The following is a 19,555-nucleotide window of genomic DNA, read 5'->3' on the forward strand; positions in this document are numbered from 1 at the left end:
CGGACCACCACCTGAGTCATTGAGCTCTGTCGGACCACCACATAAGGCCCCGAGCTTCTTCGGACCACCACCTGAGGCCTGGAGTTTTGCTGGACCACCACCTGAGACCTTAAGTTCCGCCGGACCACCACCTAAGGCCCGGAGTTCTACCGGACCAACACCTGAGGCTTGGACTTGCACCAGACCACCACCCAAGGCCCGCAGCTTCGCTGGGCCACCACCTGAGGCCTTGAGCTCCCCCAAACAACCATCTGAGGTCTTGAGCTCTATAAGACCACCACCTAAGGCCCGGAGTTCCGTTGAACCATCACTTGAGGCCCTGAGTTTTGCCAGACCACCACCTAAGACCCGGAGTTTTGCTGGACCACCACCAGAGTCCCAGACTTGCACCGGACCACCACCTGATGCCCAGAGTTCTATCGGACCACCACTTGATACCCAGAGTACAGCTAGAGTTCTGCCATAACACCACCTGAGGCCCGGACTTTTGTCATACCACCACCTGAGGCCTAGAGTTTCGTCGGACCATCACCTGACGTTCAGAGTTCTATCGGACCATCACTTGGTGTCGGGAGTATGCCCGGAGTTCTACCAGACCATCACTTGACACTCGGAATTCTGCTGGACCACCATTTGATGTTTGACTTCCGCCGGATCATTGCCCGATGCTGAACTTCTGCCAAATCAATGCCAGGCTACCAACTCACGCCCTAATTTTTAAGTTGCACCGGACTTATGCCAGTCCACCAAGTGACGTTGTACTTTCATCCCTATTTGTCACTAGATTTTAACCAAATGGTTGACATTTGTAATTTGATGGCCCTCACGGACGAGTGAGCCCATTGTAATCTATCTAAACATTATTGGAATCATTTAAGACTGGGTAAAGCCCCGTGATTTTTCCCATTTCCATAATTTTTCAAGTAAAAATATCTTGTGTTCTCTGTGTATGAACTGGATATCCGTACAATGAATCGCCGCATATATTCTAGCCTGCAATAATTATGAAATGTATTTATAAGTTTTTTTTTAAAGGGGTGATCTGATTGCCCTATTCATATTCAACTTACAAAAAATAATAGATGGTTTAATAGTGTAATTTTATATCTGTCAAAATCTAAATTTAACAATTAATGGGTTTTAACTAATGAATAGATGAGGTTTTAATTTATAGGTTTTAAATTGCTGAAATTTCTTAATTATATTTTATTCTATGTACAATACAATAAGTTTTAAAGTAGTTAATTCTTCTTGTTTGCCTTTCTGAAAGATGGGTACCTCTATTATTGAGTAAGCTTATATTTGAAATTAGTGTCGTGTTCCTACTTGGTTACATTACACGGAATTTGAGCCCTAGCAGACAATATAATGACAAATTTGAGCAATTGAGAATGATTTTTGCATCGATTGTGTTTGCTTACATTAGAGAAATAAAGTAATAAACATAGCTTTTAACAAATGAATATTTTCACAATTTCTTAAAAGTAAAATAGTTATAGCTGTGTAGTTCTTCCTTTAAACATCGAGTCTCCATTACTCTCACATTAATAACTTAACCAAAAAAATGTTTTCACATTCATGATTTGCATTAAATTGGGTTGAAGTTAAATTTTTCTAACAAAATTAAGAAGGGATGTAAGCTAGTCTTCTCTTGCATTCTGTGTACAAACAAAAAATGAAGACATTAGAGTTAAAAATCAAGTTTTTGTCAAGTGCAAATTCTTAAAATTAGTCTTTTAAACTATTATACGACCGAGGGTCCAAGGGGGTAGCGCCCCCTGGCGGGGATCGAATTTCGGTTGTAAGAGTATTTGAGAAGGGTGGAAAATTCTTCAAAAGACCCTTTAATCCTTTTTTTTTCCAGATCTTAGGAAGTACCTGGCCGGGTATATCTTTCATTGATAGATGGCCTAACCATCAGGTACTCACTCAGCATTTAAAAAAAATTTAAGTTTTAAATTTTTAATATGCAAGCATCTTAGCATAAACAACAAGCATCGTTGAAGGCATGTCAAACATTAAAAGGGGTTTTCATTACCACAAAACGGCAAATTTGGTTGTAAGAGTATTTGTGATTCATCGAACAAGAAATCAAAGAACAAAAATCAATATCAACATTGGAAATCAAACAAGAAATTGAAGAGAACGAAAATCAAACCGGATAAACTTCAAGATCGGCAAATTATTTACCTCTTTCAGCAATGTACAAATAGTCGGCATGGTTGATCGGTCAGAAATGGCGAGAACTTAGAACCCTAGAAATCAAAAGAGGAAAGAAGACAATTTTATTGAACCGTAAACAATGGGTACTCCACATTCAAAAGATTGCGTATGATTAAAAGCATTTTACCTAATGCCGGGGTCGCGATTGGCGATGCAGCGGCAGTGATCAACGAGATTTAGCGAAGGAAAACGAAGAAAACACGCAGTAGCAATGGAAAACGAAGAGGGCATAGTGCATTCGGTTTGGCGAATGAAGTAAGCGAACAATTGATATGAGAAAGACGAAAGAAATCTGGCACGATAACTTATCCCGCCATGTTTCGGGCCAAATCCAAATTAGCGCGAAAATAGAATATGCCCTAATAACTCTTTCTTAAGACACTTAAATAAAATTGTCTCAATATATATGTCTTTAAAAGCTAAATTTTTTGTAGTGTAAATACCAAGATTAATGCTAGATTTCAATTTAAGAACTAGTTGGTTCGTTTGAGAGGTTTTTGGGATGTCCTCTTTTCGGTTTTTGCTTTGCCTAATAGAAGCAGTCCTATTAATGCTTTATACTGTATTTATAAGTAACTATTTAACTATAAATAGTCAAAAGGTCTTTGGTTGTTATATGTTCTTCCACGCAACCAATTACACTTTGATCACCTCCTTTCAGTAGCAGCAGTAGTGGGGAGGCACGCATTGACATCGCCATATCAACATTTCTCGGTTGGCAGGTTGGCACTTTCTCATGGTACAATGATGATTACAACAATTCTAGGTGGACAGTGCCCTAAACCCCTTGATTTGCTTTGAGATTGGTGGAGTTTATAATTGAGGAGAACTCATCGCTTTGGTACATAACTTTGTATAATTGCAATGCATTCAATATTTATTTTGTGTATCTCTCTCTATAAAGGTAGTAACTAGTAAGCAAAGCACTGCTGTGCCTTCTCGATTGATCGGACGGTCATAAGCGTCCGATGACACGCCGAATCCCCACCGTCGATGAGATGAGATGAGATGAGATGCGATACGATGCGATTCTTCTCTTGCACCCATGTCAGTTATGTACTGTATATTGATGACAATTACAATCACCCTCCTGGCCAAACCAGTGAGAATTAACTACAACACGCGGAGCACAATAACTCTGACTTAAGTGAGCATACCGCATTGCCTTCCCTGTCCCTCCGAGTACCTAAGCCAACAACGGGAGAAGGAGAGCAGAGAGGCCTTTTTCCTGTAACGTACTAACCGAACCTCCCATCTCCAGTCTCTCGCTCTTTCTCTCCTCTGCACCACTCCAATGATGTCAGTTCCGTCGGCGGCGGCGGTGGCAGCGCTGCTTCTGCCGCTGCTGATGGCGGTGGCGGATCCCTCCGACGAGTCATGCCTTCTGAACCTCCGGAACTCCCTAGAAGATCCGGCGAATAGCCTTCGGAAATGGACCAAATCGACCTTAGCTTCTCCTTGCAACGGCTTCACCTCCTACCTCGTGGGTGTGACCTGCAACAATGGCAGAATCTACAAGCTCTCCCTCCCCGCCCGATCCCTCGGAGGCTCCATCTCTCCCTTCCTTTCTAACTGTACCAACCTCCAAACCCTAGACCTCTCCTCCAACTCGCTGACTGGTCCCATCCCCGCTGAGCTTTCCTCCCTCCTCAACCTCGCCATTCTCAACCTCAGCTCCAACCATCTCTCCGGCCAAATCCCCCCGCAGCTCTCCTTCTGTGCTTACCTCAACGTCATCGACCTCCATTCTAACGAGCTCTCTGGCCCGATTCCCGACCAATTCGGCCTCCTCGTTCGCCTCTCGGTTTTCGACGTCTCCTACAACCGCCTCGAGGGTCCCATCCCTGTGCTGCTTTCGAATCGGACGGGATTGCCTCGGTTCAATGCCAGCTCGTTTGTTGGGAACAAGGAGTTGTACGGCTATCCGTTGCCTCCGATGAAAGGAAGGGGGTTGTCGGTTCTCGCTATCGTTGGAATTGGGCTAGGAAGCGGCATGATCAGCCTTGTGCTTAGTTTCACCGCCGTCTGCATATGGCTTAAGATTACGGAACAGAATAGCGCCACCGCCGGCGGAGTGATGAATGATGACGACGGCAAGATCTCTCACGCCATGCCCGACTACTGAATGATTTGAGCATTTACTGACCATTAAGAAGAGGTGAATGCGGGTTTCTCCATCAAAATCAAATCTTGTGATTGGAGGTTCCTTTCTTCCCTCTTTTTTTTTTTTTTCCTTCTGATTTTCTTTGTTTCTTTTTTTCTCTTTTGGATTCTGTTTTCGTGTTTGCGCGCTTCCTCTTTTAATTTTCTCGTCTAGGGATTTGTCCCATTAACCATTTGTACGTATTGTATATTTTTTTTTAACATTAAGCTTTAAATTAGATAATGTATACCAATGTTCTTAAAATTTCTTGGATTCCGCCCGAGTGGATGATATTTTTCGAAGGAGAGAGAGAGAGAGAGAGATGGAACTTCTTAATGATTTTGTTGGCTGCGGCGGTGGATCTGATCATTAATTAAACTATTTGTTTAAGCTTAGCTTTAAGCTTCAAAATCCATGTTGTGATTATTGCGAGCAAAGTATTGAATGGCTTGCAGTTATTGTTTGGTTGGTGTAATTAATTGAGGAGTAAGTACGCTACACTAGGACACTACTACCCCACTTTTGCTTACTAATGAAATTATATATTAAGATCAAGATTAACGCAGCAGCTCATTTAGATCTATTTGTTGAGAATTTTTTAAATATCTTCAAAAGAAAAAGAAAAAGAAAATTAAGCTTTGATTGTACAGATTTGTAAAGTTTAATTCTTTGTGGCTCATGGTCCGTTATATATGATTAACCATTAATAATGCAACAAATGTGTACACGTTGGAGAATAGTTGTGTGATGGGGAGAGGTGAAGATGAGGATGATAGTAGCCAGTGGAAGTGTGGAGGGAAAGATGGAGGAAGACGGGAGAGAGTCTGACACCTATGTGCTTGCAAAGGACATTAATGGAGGAAGCAGCACGAGTCCAGTCGTGGATGATGATGCTGATGCTGATGCTGATGATGTCTTGGCCATTATCCCAAAGAGGAGCTCTTATTATTGGGCCTCACAGAAGAGGTAGAGAGAGAAAAAGTGTTAGTGTGTGGTGTGGGCCCTGAACAGCGTGCAGGCTTGTGGGTCCTTCCCATTACTCGAATTGGAGGGCCTGATATCGCAGCCTGCTCCAGCTGTGTGGTGATCTTTGTGTGCCGTGTGAGGCTCTCTCCAGGCGTTGCACAGCCAGTGGCATATGAGGAGGTTTAGTGCTTCTGCACCCAACCATCATAATACCGAAAGCAATTTTGTTCAATCAGCCTATTTAATTTACCATCATAATATTGGAAGCCATTTTTGTTCAATCAACTATTTAATTTAATTTAATTTAATTTTGATCGATCATTCTGTTTTTTGGTCATATGCTATCAAGGGACAAATCATTTAATCTGTTTTTTGCTCTGCATTTGGTACTGCACGTATAGTCAACATCTAATAAGTTCTTCTAAATGAGAGAGATTAAAATTTTTTATGTTTGCAAACAATTTTTGTTTGGTATAATTTTTTTTCTAAAGCTTTGTGTAATATTTATTATAGAAGTTTTTATTTTTTATTTTCATAAATTATCTTATTTGATTTGTTAATCATTCATATTCAGCTTATTGGATAAATGGCGTGATTTTAAACAATGCTTTTCCTCTTATTTATTAAAATATATATTCTTGATATATCATAAAAAAATATTTTGATCAGGCACGAATCTTAACCAAAATTAAGTTGAAAGCTTCCAAAATTAAATCGGGGATAATCCAAACTTTAATTTCAACAAATTTATAGTCAAATTGAACGTCTCGGAAAGATGAACTCATCTACATCAAAACCAGCCAGATATGAGCCCAAAATCAATGGTCCAAAGTAGATTTGAATTGGTCAAAGCTCAGTTTGGAATATCAGACAAACTCTAAAGATGACATGCTTATAGTCAAATCGAGTAGCTCGACGAGACGAATCCAACGAGCATAGGAGCATTGAATTTCGATATCATTAAGGCATTCAAATGGCCAATAAATGGTCTATGATCAAAGTGATCAATATCGTCTGTCCATTCAAACAACTCCCATCTTGATCTTGATCCTTCACATATTTACAAGTCATACCACTCTTAACAAACTATATTCTTCTCATGAAGGGGAGGGGAGAAAGGAGGAGAAGAAGGGAAGAATTGTCCAGGCCCTATGGTTTTTCTACTTTTTAGGGGTTTCCACGTAAAAAAAATTCCAATGTTTCTCCCTTAATTAACTGTTGGTGTGCTAAATATACGTACATTACCTCACTCTACCGTCATGAATATTCTAGTCCGTAACCATTCTAATAAAAAGTAGTCCATGAAAAAACAGTATGATATCTCTGCGAGTGTATGGATGTATGTAAAAATATACGGAGAGAGAGGCTGATGCAATCAACTGTTAATATATAAAAAGCCAAAGGTGTGGTGGGTGAAAGTCGCCGGGGGCTGAGAGTCGGCGGATCAAGACATGTCTGCACTATTCACAAGAGTGTTATTCCTATTAATACTAATTTTAATTGAATATATATTTTATTACCTCACATCTCTTATGATTTTATTGGTTTCTTTTTCGATTATGAAAGGTTTTGACTTTATCAAAGAAAAAGGCGCTAAGTAGTGTTGGATCAAGCTTGTTTGTCGTCGCCCGTGCTCTTCACTTTTTTTGTGCCACTTTCTCATCTCATTTGCCACATAAAATCTAATCAATTATTGAAGTTATATAGTTACTATTGTGCGGCATAAGATTGGATGTAGTGAGGGGCGTAACCCGCCTTGATTCTTAGAGGAGGTAAATTTATAAATAACACTTTTACATCATCTATTTTAATTCTGCTAGAGGGCAACGACTTAAAGATAATAATATTTTAATTTTTTTAGGTGGCGCAATTACCTAAAAACTCTTATAACAAAGAGTAAAAAAAGATGGAGGTGTCAAATTTCCTAAATATTCATGTAATAAATAATTTTTTTATTCTTTTAGGGGGGCAATTGCCCCCCTTGGGGGCTAAGTGGTTCTGCCCCTGGATGTAGCTAGGGTAAGAGATAAATTAACCTACATGCAATGTAAATTAAATATATACGACTATTGATCACAAGAACATAATGAAGGGGGAATGAATGATTCAAGTTATAGTTATGTTAGCCAATATATGTGTTTCGCCCCGCCCTGAGGAAGCAGAGAAGAACAATAAGCTACAAATGTATTTAGCAAGTGGTGGATTAAGGCGAAAGATGGCATAGCAAGGATGACTAAATATTGGCCATTTGAAATCGTTCTTAATTTGTTAGAGGGGGATTTGCTTCTTCTTATGAATTTATTCTCAACAGGACGATGAAGCCTCACACTATCAAGTAGTTCTTTATTTGAAAGAGTAATACTTATAATTAATCTCAGTCCTATAATTAATAGATATTGAACTCTAATGTTCAAATTTTCCTGATCAACTTTGGATGCACCTCATGAATGTCTTCGAGAAACCTTCTAGGGGGCAACCTTGGCTCAAGCAACTCTTGCTTCTTATCGGGAAAGATCTCAACTTGACCATCGTGCGATTCATCTCAAAAATACCTTGACAATCCTAACTTGGCAACTCACGTTTTGATAGTTGTCGTTGACATCATTAATGAGATAAATAAGGTGAAAATTTGGTAGCTACAAAATAAGATGAAAATTTTGTAGCAAAAAAATGGGTGGCGGTTTGTGTTTGCAAGAGATAGGTAGAAGAAGGATGAGTAGGTGGATGTCTAGGTGGTGGATTGGAAGTGTTGAGTTGGTAGAGGAGTGAATGAGGATGAGTGAGATGTGGGGATTTTGGGTGATGGGAATCAGATGAGAGCTGCTACTACAGATGATTGGGTTTGGTTGTAGCAGGATTGGGAGGCTGGGAGGATTCGACTTGAGGTAGCTCGGCAAAGAGTGATGTGAAGGATGGAGTTTGGCTGCTTGGTTGAGTGTTTGAATCGGATCAGAGCAGGAGGAGGAAGACAGGTAGATCAGAGTCGGATCAATTGTGACTTGCAGCTCTTGAGTCGACCGGTAGAGGGAAGGAAATCAGACTAGGTTCGGCAGTCTTGGGCAGTTAGTCAGGTGTGGGCATGATGAAGAGCAAGTTTATGGTGTTCGTTTTGCAGTTGCATGAGCTAGGGATTAGGGTTAGTGCAATGATTGGTTGATGGAAGGGATTCGACCGCAAGTGTAGGAAGGGGGAGGAAATATAGTCGAGAGCTCAACTAGGGTCGGCTGCAGATAGAGGGGAAGGAGTTGGCTTTGGCACAGCTAGTCGAGAGGGTGTGGTGCTGAAGCGAGATCAAAGTGTCGATTCGATTAGGTGGAGCAAGTCTTCCGGCAGATCAGGCGAAACTGAAGGATATGATGAGGTCTTCATCTGCTATGCGGTAGAGGCAAAGTTGGCTTCGTGTGCGAGTACTTCGACCTCATTATAAGAACAATTGAGGGATTGGAAGTTCGGGAGCTTGAGCGTGAGGAAGCAAGGAAGCAGAAAATGAATGAAGCGAGGCTTCGTTCTCATTTTAACAATGAAGGCAGGGCACAATAAAGGTATATTTTTGTATGTGATGATGAGCTACTATAATGCGTTCAGAAATGGCACCTAACTGCAGGGTATAGAGCAATTGTAGCAGGCATCGTAATATGGTTTAAGCAGGATTTGAGAAGGATTTTGGGAGGACTTGACAGAGGTGTTTTTTTTTTTAATTAAAAAAAGTGGAGGGCAACAAATGCTCCCTAAAAAATGTGATACGCATGTAGAGCGAATCATGTTTGTTGTAATATGGTTGATTATAGATCTCCAAATATTTATTTTGGATGTCACACTATGGGTTTCATTTTGCAAATTTTTGGGAGCCCGTGTCTTGATCATGTTAGTTCTCTATCTTCATAAAATTTCACAGATATATCCATGGATACATTGACATGTTGGCTTTAGTCATGTATAGACCCATAGGATAGTGACACAATACTTCATACTTAGATCCCTAAAGCATTACTTCCTATAATACTAAAACTGGTAGATAGCACTGCCACTTTTTGTTCTTCTTTTCCCACCACTATCACCATAGTTTCTAGCATTTTTGCATATATTCAATATTTATCATTGTTGCAATCATATATGTATATAACATTTATACTATATAATTAGACGTGTCATTTTAAGTTTTCTCGACCTTTGTAGATTCATCAGCTAACATGACTTTCAGTTTGTTTTACCATTGACTTCAACTCAGGTATGCCTTTTTCCTTTTTGTTTTTTTTTATTTTAGCTTTCGCTTTACATTTACACTGTCCATTTTCTGTATTGATGTCTCACTACTTTGCGTCGACCCCCATAGGAACAATACAAGTCAATTAGCTGTTACAGGAGGCTTTCACTCAACTATACTTTTGCTTTGTTAATATGTGTAGCTTTTCTTCTTTCTTTTATTATTTTATTGGTACCCTTGTTGTTCTACATAGATTTCAGGAGAAGCAGGTTACTAGTCAAGTAGCTGCTATAAAAGGCTTTTACTCAAGTATGCACCCCTTTCTCATAGCTTATGCAATTTTGTTGTTGTTGTTGTTGTCTTATCTGTAACCTCGTCGCTCTATGCATGTTTCAGGAAAAACGAGGTACCAATCAGCTAGTTACTGCAGGAGACCTCAGTTCAGATACACCTTACTTTGTAGCTTTATGTACATTTTTTAAAATTGTTCTCTTTTCTTTTTGTTAATGCTTCTATTGCATTGTGCATGTCCCAGAAGTGTGGAATGTTTGATCTTTGAAAGGAGCAAAGAAAAGCTGTCGACTTTTGTCTTTAGACATAAATTTAGGAGATAAACTTCAATCCTCTGCGCAGGAAAATGTACCATTTTTATCCATTTTTTATTGTGTAAGCTTGTGAAAAAATGTAATTTATATTTGTATAAAATTTTTGAATTAATAAAATAAAGCATTGTTAACTTTTAGATCTTCACGAGCTCTTCTTTTCTTTTTTTCTCTATGACTTCTGTGATTTTTTTGCTCACGGCTTCAAAAATTCGTTAAAGCTAGCAGTTACACTCTTTTCACAGCTTTTGCTTGAGTTATGAGGTTTAGTTCTTTTGTCAAATGCTTTGTGTAGCAGACATTGGCAAAGGATTACCTGATTTATCATTATAGACTTGTCAGGAGATTTGCGTACCTTCAGCTCTTTGCTTCTTGTTTTGACGGGCTTAATGAAAGAGTATATGCCAGTGACATAAACCCTTTAGGTTTACATTTGGTCGGTGGCGCGAGGTCATCGGTATGAAACTTTATGCATAATAGACTTGTTGATGACAAAATCCTTTTCGTTCATCCATAAGCTTAATGTGAACTTTAGGATAATTTATTCGGTCATTTGATTTGTGCTTTGTAGGACTTGTTGAAGAAGAATTCATTTGATCTTTGCTTTGTGTTTTACGAATTTGTTAAAGGATTTGCAAGTTTTTGGTTTAATTAGTAGTACTAAATATATGTAATATATTGACCCTTAATCAATTAAGAAGATTTTAATCTAAGTTAATTGAACTTATAGAATTATGTGAGCTGGGATTTAACAGATCTCGTCATCCGACTATTGAAACGGGGGTTCCTTTATTACGGTCTTTCTTATGGCTTGTTGAGTAGACGAAGCTACTAGTGACTCGATCACATCTTGGCTTATTGAGTTCGACTCATACGCCCGTTTAGGCTTTAGACTTTAGCTATGAAGAAATACGCTCCCTAAGCTAAATTTGTTGAAGTTTGCATATTTGAAATCATCCTTCGTGGCTCAAGTTCTTAGAGCTTACATGGATTCGGTAGTTATTTTGATTGAGACTCATTCTTCACATTAAAACCTCAACTCTCCCATTAATTAGGAGAATTTTCTAGACTACGGCTACTTGAATTTGTTGAGTCCAATAAGCCACAGGCTGACAAAATGGGGGTTTCTTTATTATGACCTTTCTTATGACTTATTGAGTAGACAAAACTGCCATCAATTCGGTTATATTTGAGCTTGTTAAATCTAACCCCATACAACCACTCAAACCTTAACTTTATGCTACAAAAGAACTTGTGACGCTATAACTCGACTTATTGGAGTGTGTAGCCACCAAAATCATTTTTTCTTGACTTTTAAAGTTTTGGTATGTTAAAGAATGTGATATCTTGAGTTTCGAAGTATCATCTGTATACACACATATTGCAAGAAATAAATTTGCCACATCTCCTTGTTTGCGGAGATGTTCGTATTTGATGATTTTAAATATTTATTTGGAGATATCGGCGTGAAGCATAATATCGACCAAATAATATATTTGATGATTTTAAATATTTATTTGAGGATCTCAATGCGAAGCGCGATGTCAACCCAAATAATATCTTTGATGGTTATAAAAATTTATCTGGGGATCTCTGCGTGAATCACGATGTCAACCCAAATAAATTTTTAAAATGTCCCCTATCTTGCGAGGGAGGGTTAAACAAAATTTGTGTTTTATAAATTTAAATATTTATTTGGGGATCTCAGCACGTGACCTAATGTCGACCAAATAAATATTTAAAATGGCCTTTATCTTGTGGGTGAATTTAGACAAGTTTTAAAAAATTTCCGTCTTGTAGGGGGTTTTCACTAAATGTTTGAAATACTTTCTTGCACTACAAGAGAATTTTAAGACATATAGTGTACATGTCGATAAGTATACATGAAGTATATAGTGTATTAAATATAGAATTTTCTTGGGTGAACTTCATACATGGTATTTCTTCAAATACTGATCGTTGATCAGCAGCATTGGTCTTTGACCTTGCAGATCGATAAGCTGATAAGCTCCTCCCTGATACACGTTCTCGATGGCGAATGGGCCTTCTTAGTTATATACGAATTTGTCACCAACTTTTTGATGTGGGATGATTGGCCTTCTAGGTACCAGGACCAACTCCCTTTCTTGAAATGCTCGGTGGCACGCCGTTTAATCAAATAATTTTTCCATTTTTGCTCGATAGATCTCTAGATTTTGATGAGCCTACAATATGATTTCATCTAGTTCATCGAGCTCTTTCATTCTAAGTCGAGTATTTTGCTCTTCAGGGAGATCATTCTGAACACCTACTCAAAGTGATAGTAGCTAGATCTCTATTGGAAGCACTGCTTCAGCCCCGAACACCAGTGCCTATGGAGTGACTTTAGTCGGCATCTTATGAGTTATACGGTATGCCCACAATACTTATATCATCTTAGTATGTCATTATATTTTATTCTTGGTAAGGATATTTTTAAGTAGCTTTACCAATATTTTGTTGAAGGCCTCCGCCAAGCTATTTGTTCTTGAGTTGTATATAGAAGAGTATCACACCAATCAATTTTGTGTCGATTGATGAACTTGTGAATTTTAGTGCTTTTGAATGTTATGTCATTTTTTGATATTATACACCGTGGTACACCAAATTTATAAATAACATTGTGAGTGATGAAGTTGATCACATGCTTGGATGTGACTTATTTAAATGGAGCCGCTTCTACTCAATTAAAGAAGTAGTTGGTTTCTATTGAAGCGGTGTCTAGTTAATGATGAAGGATCTATTAGCCCGATTATTTTGGTGCCCCAGCATTTAAACGTCCAGGATGCCACTATAGTGTAACGGATTTTGTAGTTGATATATAGCATCATCGTGATGTTTCATATTGAAAAGTTCAAAAAAGAAGGTTTTGAAAAGTTTAGTTTTCTTTGAGAATTTTTATTTAGAATTTCAGCCTCAAACTTGACCACATCGTTATGAATGATATATTATCACGGGAGACAAATATATCTTTTCTTAATGGGTTTAGACAATAAAGCTGAAAATTTCACCCATATTGTAATAATCAAATCCATGTAAAAACTACATATGACCCCAAAGAGTCAAAATGAGGTTCTACCTATAGTTAATTATTATAACTTGGATGAAATGTCATTATTTTCATATATGAAATCACTATGATAAATGATATATCTCCTCGAGAGAAGAAGATATCACCTATTGTCGATCATCCGAACATGAAGATAATAATCATCGTTTATTTTGATATTTCCCAAATAAAACTAATTTAGTTTTGAAATTTTTTTTTTTTTAAAGATAGATGTGGGTTCTAAATTTCCTACGAGGGCAAGCTCTCGTAGTTAATTACATCGTATGGAGGTTAAATTCTCAACGAATACTCTCGATTAGAATAACGACGAAAATTTTATTTTAGAGATTTTCTAGGAGTGATAGCTGCCGTCTCACCAACTATGAAGCAGCACGACCTTCCGTCTGCACCAGTTGTCATGCCCGACCTAACCTAGCTCGTTGTCAGCCTGACTCCCGTCGTCCCTATGCTCTCGATCCCAGTCGCTAAGTCCAACATCTTCTTCTTCATAAAAAATAGAGAGGGAGAGCAAGAGGTATTCATCAATTTTGAAGACATGCAATGTCGACCTTAGGTTCGGCCATGAATGCACAAATTGAAGCCCACGCACCATTGAACTTTGATCCTAGCTGGAAGATCTTTTAAATTGAAGGCCCTACGCAGTTGTATCTTAGATGTTGGCAGGATATTTACTTATACGATATATTAATGTTGTTGTAGGAAATATTACACGCTAAGAAATTTGGGCTTCAAATCCAATTAAAATTTAATTTAAAAAAAAAAATAAACACTCAAGTAGGCTTTCAATTGAGGGAGATCTAAGCATTTGTGAATTGTTAAATTGTTAAGATTTTTGGAGGAAGAGTCACATAATGAAAGAATAATTTGATAGAAGGAAAATATTTAAGTATTAATGCCAACTAGAATTTCCATTTAGGAAGAAATAAAAGCTATGTATGATCCAGGGGCATATGATTTATGCTCAACATTTTTTGCATTTTAAGAATTTTGGGTCTTTGATTCCCGAAGACATGGGTAGTGTAGTTCACCCAAAAGTGAATGAGTTTGGCACTATATGTTATGTCCAATTAAAGAATCTCGATCTATTGCCAATAAATTTTTTGAAGAAATGCTCAAAGGGTCATCATGTAACTGCATAATTATTGATATAAGGGTAAATCACATATTGCTTGAAATCATGCTAATAGAATTATCGGCACCATACACATTGAACAAAGGAGCATTTTTGTCATATCTTGTTGCATATATGGAGATCAAGTTAAAATTTGATTCATGTATTTTGAACTTAACATAAAATTTTGAAATAGACATAATTTCTTTCCAATAATAAATTCCACAATCACTAAATCCCTAGCTCTACAACCGTACATGAATCAGGGAAGCTTCAACTAGATTTTCATCATCTTATTGCATATAAGAGCTTTTAGACAAAAAGATAATTTTAAACTATGCTACTATAATACATCATTACTTCTTTGAAAGGAAAATCATGGATAAATAAATGATGTTTACTTGGGGTTATGCCGACATAGAGAGCAAATGAATGTCACTGTATTCGCAACACTTATTCAAGCGGACATAAGACAATATTCTTACAATAATTCTGGTTTATATAACAAAATATATCCCGCATGTTCTTCTACTTTCATATTTGATTCTCAAATCCAACAGTTCATAAACGTTGCACGGGTCAAATATTCCAAGTTTCATCCCCCTCCTTGAAAGGACTGAAGTTGATCTGACATAAATTAACAAACGAACATCTAATCATCAAACATAAAGGCTATATAAATTAAATTCATCATAAACATAAATTTTTTATTTTAACATTCGTATAATCATCAATTGTTAAACCTAATTCTTTGTTAGTGGATGAGCAAAGTTGACAAGGTTCAAACAACCAATCATTTAAATCCCCAATGATGGTCTTGTTAATAAAAAAATCTCAACCTGATGGGACCCCAAACATTTAAAATGCCTTCTAATTTTCTATAAAATACAAGCATATAAGTTGACAATAAAGTCAACCCCTATGATAGTCATGTTGACAGTAAATTTCAATCGGAGGGGTCAAAAGCCTATAAAAACTTCAAAATCTACTCACAAAAAATTTAAAACTAAAACTCATCCACCTTCTACAATCATTTTTCAGGGATGATAAATTTGAAATTAATCTTAGCATAAATAATGAATGTCATATCAGGTGTATCACTAATATTCATTCTCAAAGAGTCTCTTATCAGCAGGGACGTAGCACGTGAACTCTGATCAGGTGGTTTTGTCATAAAATGACACAATTATATTACGATCACGACCAAAGCTTGTCTGTTCCCTAATGTTGTCAAACTCTTGAGTATTGAATCATAGGGTATATTCGATAGGCACAAAGCCCTTTTTGTCAGCTAAGGTGGATTCAAATGTATCCCCTTAGATAAACACCACTCAATGTCTACAAGATATCCTTGGATGAAGCATGTCATGGTTGCTAATAAGGTGCCTTCTATTAGATTGGGTCGACTACCTCATCTGACTAAGTAAATCAGGGACCATGATAACCTGGGATAACAAAATCATGGGATCTTAATCACGCTCGTCCCCATTCCCCCATCCCTTGTTTTTATATTTATGGTTATAAAATTCAAAAATTCAAATTCAAACTCAAACTCTAAAATTGTTTTTATTATACGTTGTGTTTGCAATCTATGTGACCGATATTATGACTAGCCTTTATCAAAGGTTCGCTCTCGTTATCGGGAGAGCTGGAGAGGTAATTAACTATAGGGGCTTGCGCATATAGGAAAATAGAACTCAGATCAAAATCCTCGCAAAATGAGGGTGAAATCTCTGGGCAATGTCTTATTTAAAACCCAATATGCATTGTGAAAATTTACCCTGAAACATAAACTTATTAAAACTCTTCTCACCCACATAAACAAACAACAAGAAAGAGTTGGCGTGGATAGTCCGGGCCGCTAAATTTTTAGAGCCCATAATTGATGCATTCTCAGAAGAGTTCCCATGTTAATTTTGAGCCAAATATGCCTGATGTTCAAATATTTTGCTTCGATTTTAGGTTCAAATTCAAATGCATACTTGATTCAAACATTATTCTAACTATTTTTGAATATGTACGTGGTTTGCACTAACCTCATGTCAAATTTAAATTTAAAAATGTTTCTAATAATTTTAAACTCATAACTTTGTCCTAAATAACTTCAAGATAAATTTATTTAAAAAATAAAAAGTACGATGGTTATTTACTAAAATAAATAAATTAAAATATTTCTTCAATTAAATGTACAAGGAGTCTCATGACCAAGGTTTTAAAAAACTATATCGGTTGGTTCAACCGTGAGTCGGTCATAAGGCTGATTCGGTCCAACCTGAAGATAGCTTCTGTTTTAAACTGTCCAAAACCAGGCAATTCAATCGACGAGCTGATCTCGAATCCTTTGAATCGGCCAGTTCAATTGCCTATATTAAGTAATATTCAAAATTTAGCAAATTAATTTAAATTTAAATAATTTAATTTATAAATAAACATGAAATTCTTATCATATTTATTTGCCCCAAAACACAAATTAAGCAACTTCATATGGTTAAACCACTAAATGTGAATTGTTAGTTCTCACACATGCAAACCCAAAAAGCATATATATATATATATATAGATATAAATTATAAGCTTGTGAAAACCTGATTGGACAACAAAACAAGAAGAAGGAGAGGCTCACGGTTCGTCCGGTTCGATCCGGAGTTGAATCGGATGTTGTAATAAATACTAATTTTATTTAAAAAAAATTATCATAATAATGACAAAAAATTGAACAAAACATAAATTTATGAATAAATAAATATACACAAATTATTATGTGAAGCAATTTAAAGCACCTTGCCGCTCCAGGTTCTCGCACGAAGTGGTCTGATTATCCCGCGGCTCCCGATTCCTGCACAAGATGAACAGATCAGCTAAATATAATAAAAAGTTTCACAAAATCATAATATGAAGCAGTTGTATAAATTAGTGCCAAGATGTCATTCATATGTGGATATTCATAGTGGAGGATATTCACACAAAATAGAATTAGTATACTCAACTTGATGATGATGATAATAACTATTCAAATTAATTTTAGAGAAATAATTTGAGCCAAAAAAATAAGTCTCGCATGCCCTCTAACTTAGGTATTTTCTTATTGGTTTTGTTGTTCACGTGTATTCTCCCAAAAAAAGGCACTTGACATCTTCATTCCAAAAGCTTGAATACGAGATATAGCTTGATGGCATTCTTGATTCCAAACAGAAAATTTCCGAACAAGTACAAGTCCAACATCCTGGATTATTTCTCTTATGAAGCTATAATACCAAAAAAATACTATATTCAACTAATATAATCAAACCAAAACAGCAATAAAATATAGATTCGATCGGCTTAGAAATCCATAAAACTCATATTCAGATTGTGAAGAAGTTTAACGTGTTCATCAAAAAAACCAAAAATTAGGAAAAATCTTAAAATTTAGGGTTAAAAAAAAACTTACATATGACAATCAATAGAAGAGAGAAGAAACGAATATGAGCCCGGAAAGATTGCTATACTTCATCATCTTCGATTTTGCAAATCAAGACACGAGGTGAGTGGGAGATGGGTGACTGGAGACAAGCGAGACTTCATAGCAAGACTTGCGAGCGAAATAAGAGGGAACAAACGAAAGTGAGAACATTTAGGTTATTTTCCAACTTTCCTCATGTTGACCCTGAATTTGTCAGCTCCTACTCAAAGAAGTTGACTTGGTCAAATTGACCAGGCCAGGTCCCAAGACCATTTCCAATCAATTTAGTGGGTCAAACTGAGTTTGTCGAGCACTAACCCAGTCCCTGGGTCAACCTAGTTGACCAGGTCAACCCGGTTTGACCCAAATGCCTTCTTTTGATTTTAAATCCAATCCAGAGCTTCTCAAGCTCAATTCTCACCTCTACTGGACTCAATCGGTCAGATTCAATCCATTGGGCCCAAACATGTGCCCTGGGTCAACCTGGTTGACCAGGTCAAAGCAGGTTGACCCATTAAGCCCTATTGGGTTAAATCATGTTCAAATCCAATTCAAACCTTTCCTTAGCTCAAACTCCCCACCCATTTGGACCTAATTGACTAGGTTGACTAGGTCAACCATTAACGTGGTCAACCCAAGCCTTAATTAGGTCAACTTTGAAATTTTTAGGTCAAATTGAGGCTCTTAAATGCATTCACATCATGCCTATTAATCTCTCAACTCAAGCCACGACCAAGATAGCTTACTTGCCCTCCTATTTAGCCCTAATCATGATCCTAACCGTTGATCAAGAGCCTAAGCTTATAAATAGGCTCTTTAGGGTTGAATGAGGGATGCTTCTTACTATTATTCTCTTCCTAGCCGCTTTCAACCCGAACTTCTTCGTGTGAGAGCTCTAGCAACTCCCTCCCACTTTCTCCAAGCCAAATCCACCGGCCTAAGCCCGCCGGCGGCGAGATCTCTAGCGACCGATGCCAAATACCTTCCACAATTTTTTGCGATCGATCTAGACATTGGGAGCTCGAGTACAAACTTATTCATCGACAAACTAAAAATTCAGATAATCCTTAAACGGGTCAAACCGTCCAAAAACTGAGGTGAAATCCTTAAACCTAGCTTAGGACACTTAGGTTTAAATAGATCTTTGAACAGTGACTTTAAAATCATAAGAATACTCCCCCACGAATGCTCTTCATGCATGTGATATATGATTAAAATTTCATCCAATTTGGTTGAGTAGATCAAGAGAACGAGGTGATTTTTTTTCTAGGGTTTCGGTTTACATAACGTATGTGTTACGTACGATCTAAGATGTTGATCTCGCGATCAACGGCTCGGATTTGGGTGTTCCATAGCTTCCTTCCGACCGCAGACTCGATCCCGCGGTCACTGTCTTGTCAGGCTCGATCTGGTCCGTTGATTCAAACCGCGGAAGATCCGACAACCAGGAGCAATTGCTGACGCGGATAAGTGACCCACCACTGTTTTCAGTGCTGCGACAATCATTGCCCAAAACCGCGGAACCAACTGGACCACGACATGTGTCGTCCCGAGATTTTTTCTAAGCTATTTGTTTATTTTAAATGATTTTAAAGTTGTTTTAGCTTAATAATTCATAGAAAATACAATTTTGATCCAAAAATATGTATAATATGTCAAATTATTCGTATTTTCATTCTTTTTAATTTAAATTAATTTCAGTTAAAAATATTATATATTTTTTATAATATCATCAAAACAGTAATATGATTATTTTATTATTATTATTATTATTAT

At 37.3% G+C, this 19,555-nt stretch overlaps 1 protein-coding gene across 2 annotated transcripts; it reads left to right on the plus strand.

Moving 5' to 3' along the window:
* Window positions 1-2,913: 2,913 nt before the first annotated feature.
* Window positions 2,914-10,137, plus strand: LOC110101082 (receptor-like protein 44). 2 transcript variants are annotated; one of them, XM_028699792.1, is made up of 3 exons: window positions 2,914-4,425; window positions 9,509-9,845; window positions 9,933-10,137. In XM_028699792.1, exon 1 carries the CDS (start codon window positions 3,518-3,520, stop codon window positions 4,346-4,348), a length of 831 nt encoding a protein of 276 aa, XP_028555625.1. In that variant the 5' UTR covers window positions 2,914-3,517; the 3' UTR covers window positions 4,349-4,425; window positions 9,509-9,845; window positions 9,933-10,137. The 2 variants fall into 2 exon arrangements, with proteins under 2 accessions (XP_028555625.1, XP_020684503.1); XM_020828844.2 differs by lacking the exon at window positions 9,933-10,137 and having other exon boundaries at window positions 9,509-9,846.
* The last annotated feature ends 9,418 nt before the right edge of the window (window positions 10,138-19,555 follow it).

This window comes from Dendrobium catenatum, unplaced genomic scaffold, assembly GCF_001605985.2.
Source record: "Dendrobium catenatum unplaced genomic scaffold, ASM160598v2 fragScaff_scaffold_1391, whole genome shotgun sequence".
NCBI lineage: Eukaryota > Viridiplantae > Streptophyta > Magnoliopsida > Asparagales > Orchidaceae > Dendrobium > Dendrobium catenatum.

Bases quoted from the DNA above. Each gene is read 5' to 3' on its own strand.
- LOC110101082 (XM_028699792.1), top strand. From the start codon at position 3,518: ATGATGTCAGTTCCGTCGGCGGCGGCGGTGGCAGCGCTGCTTCTGCCG.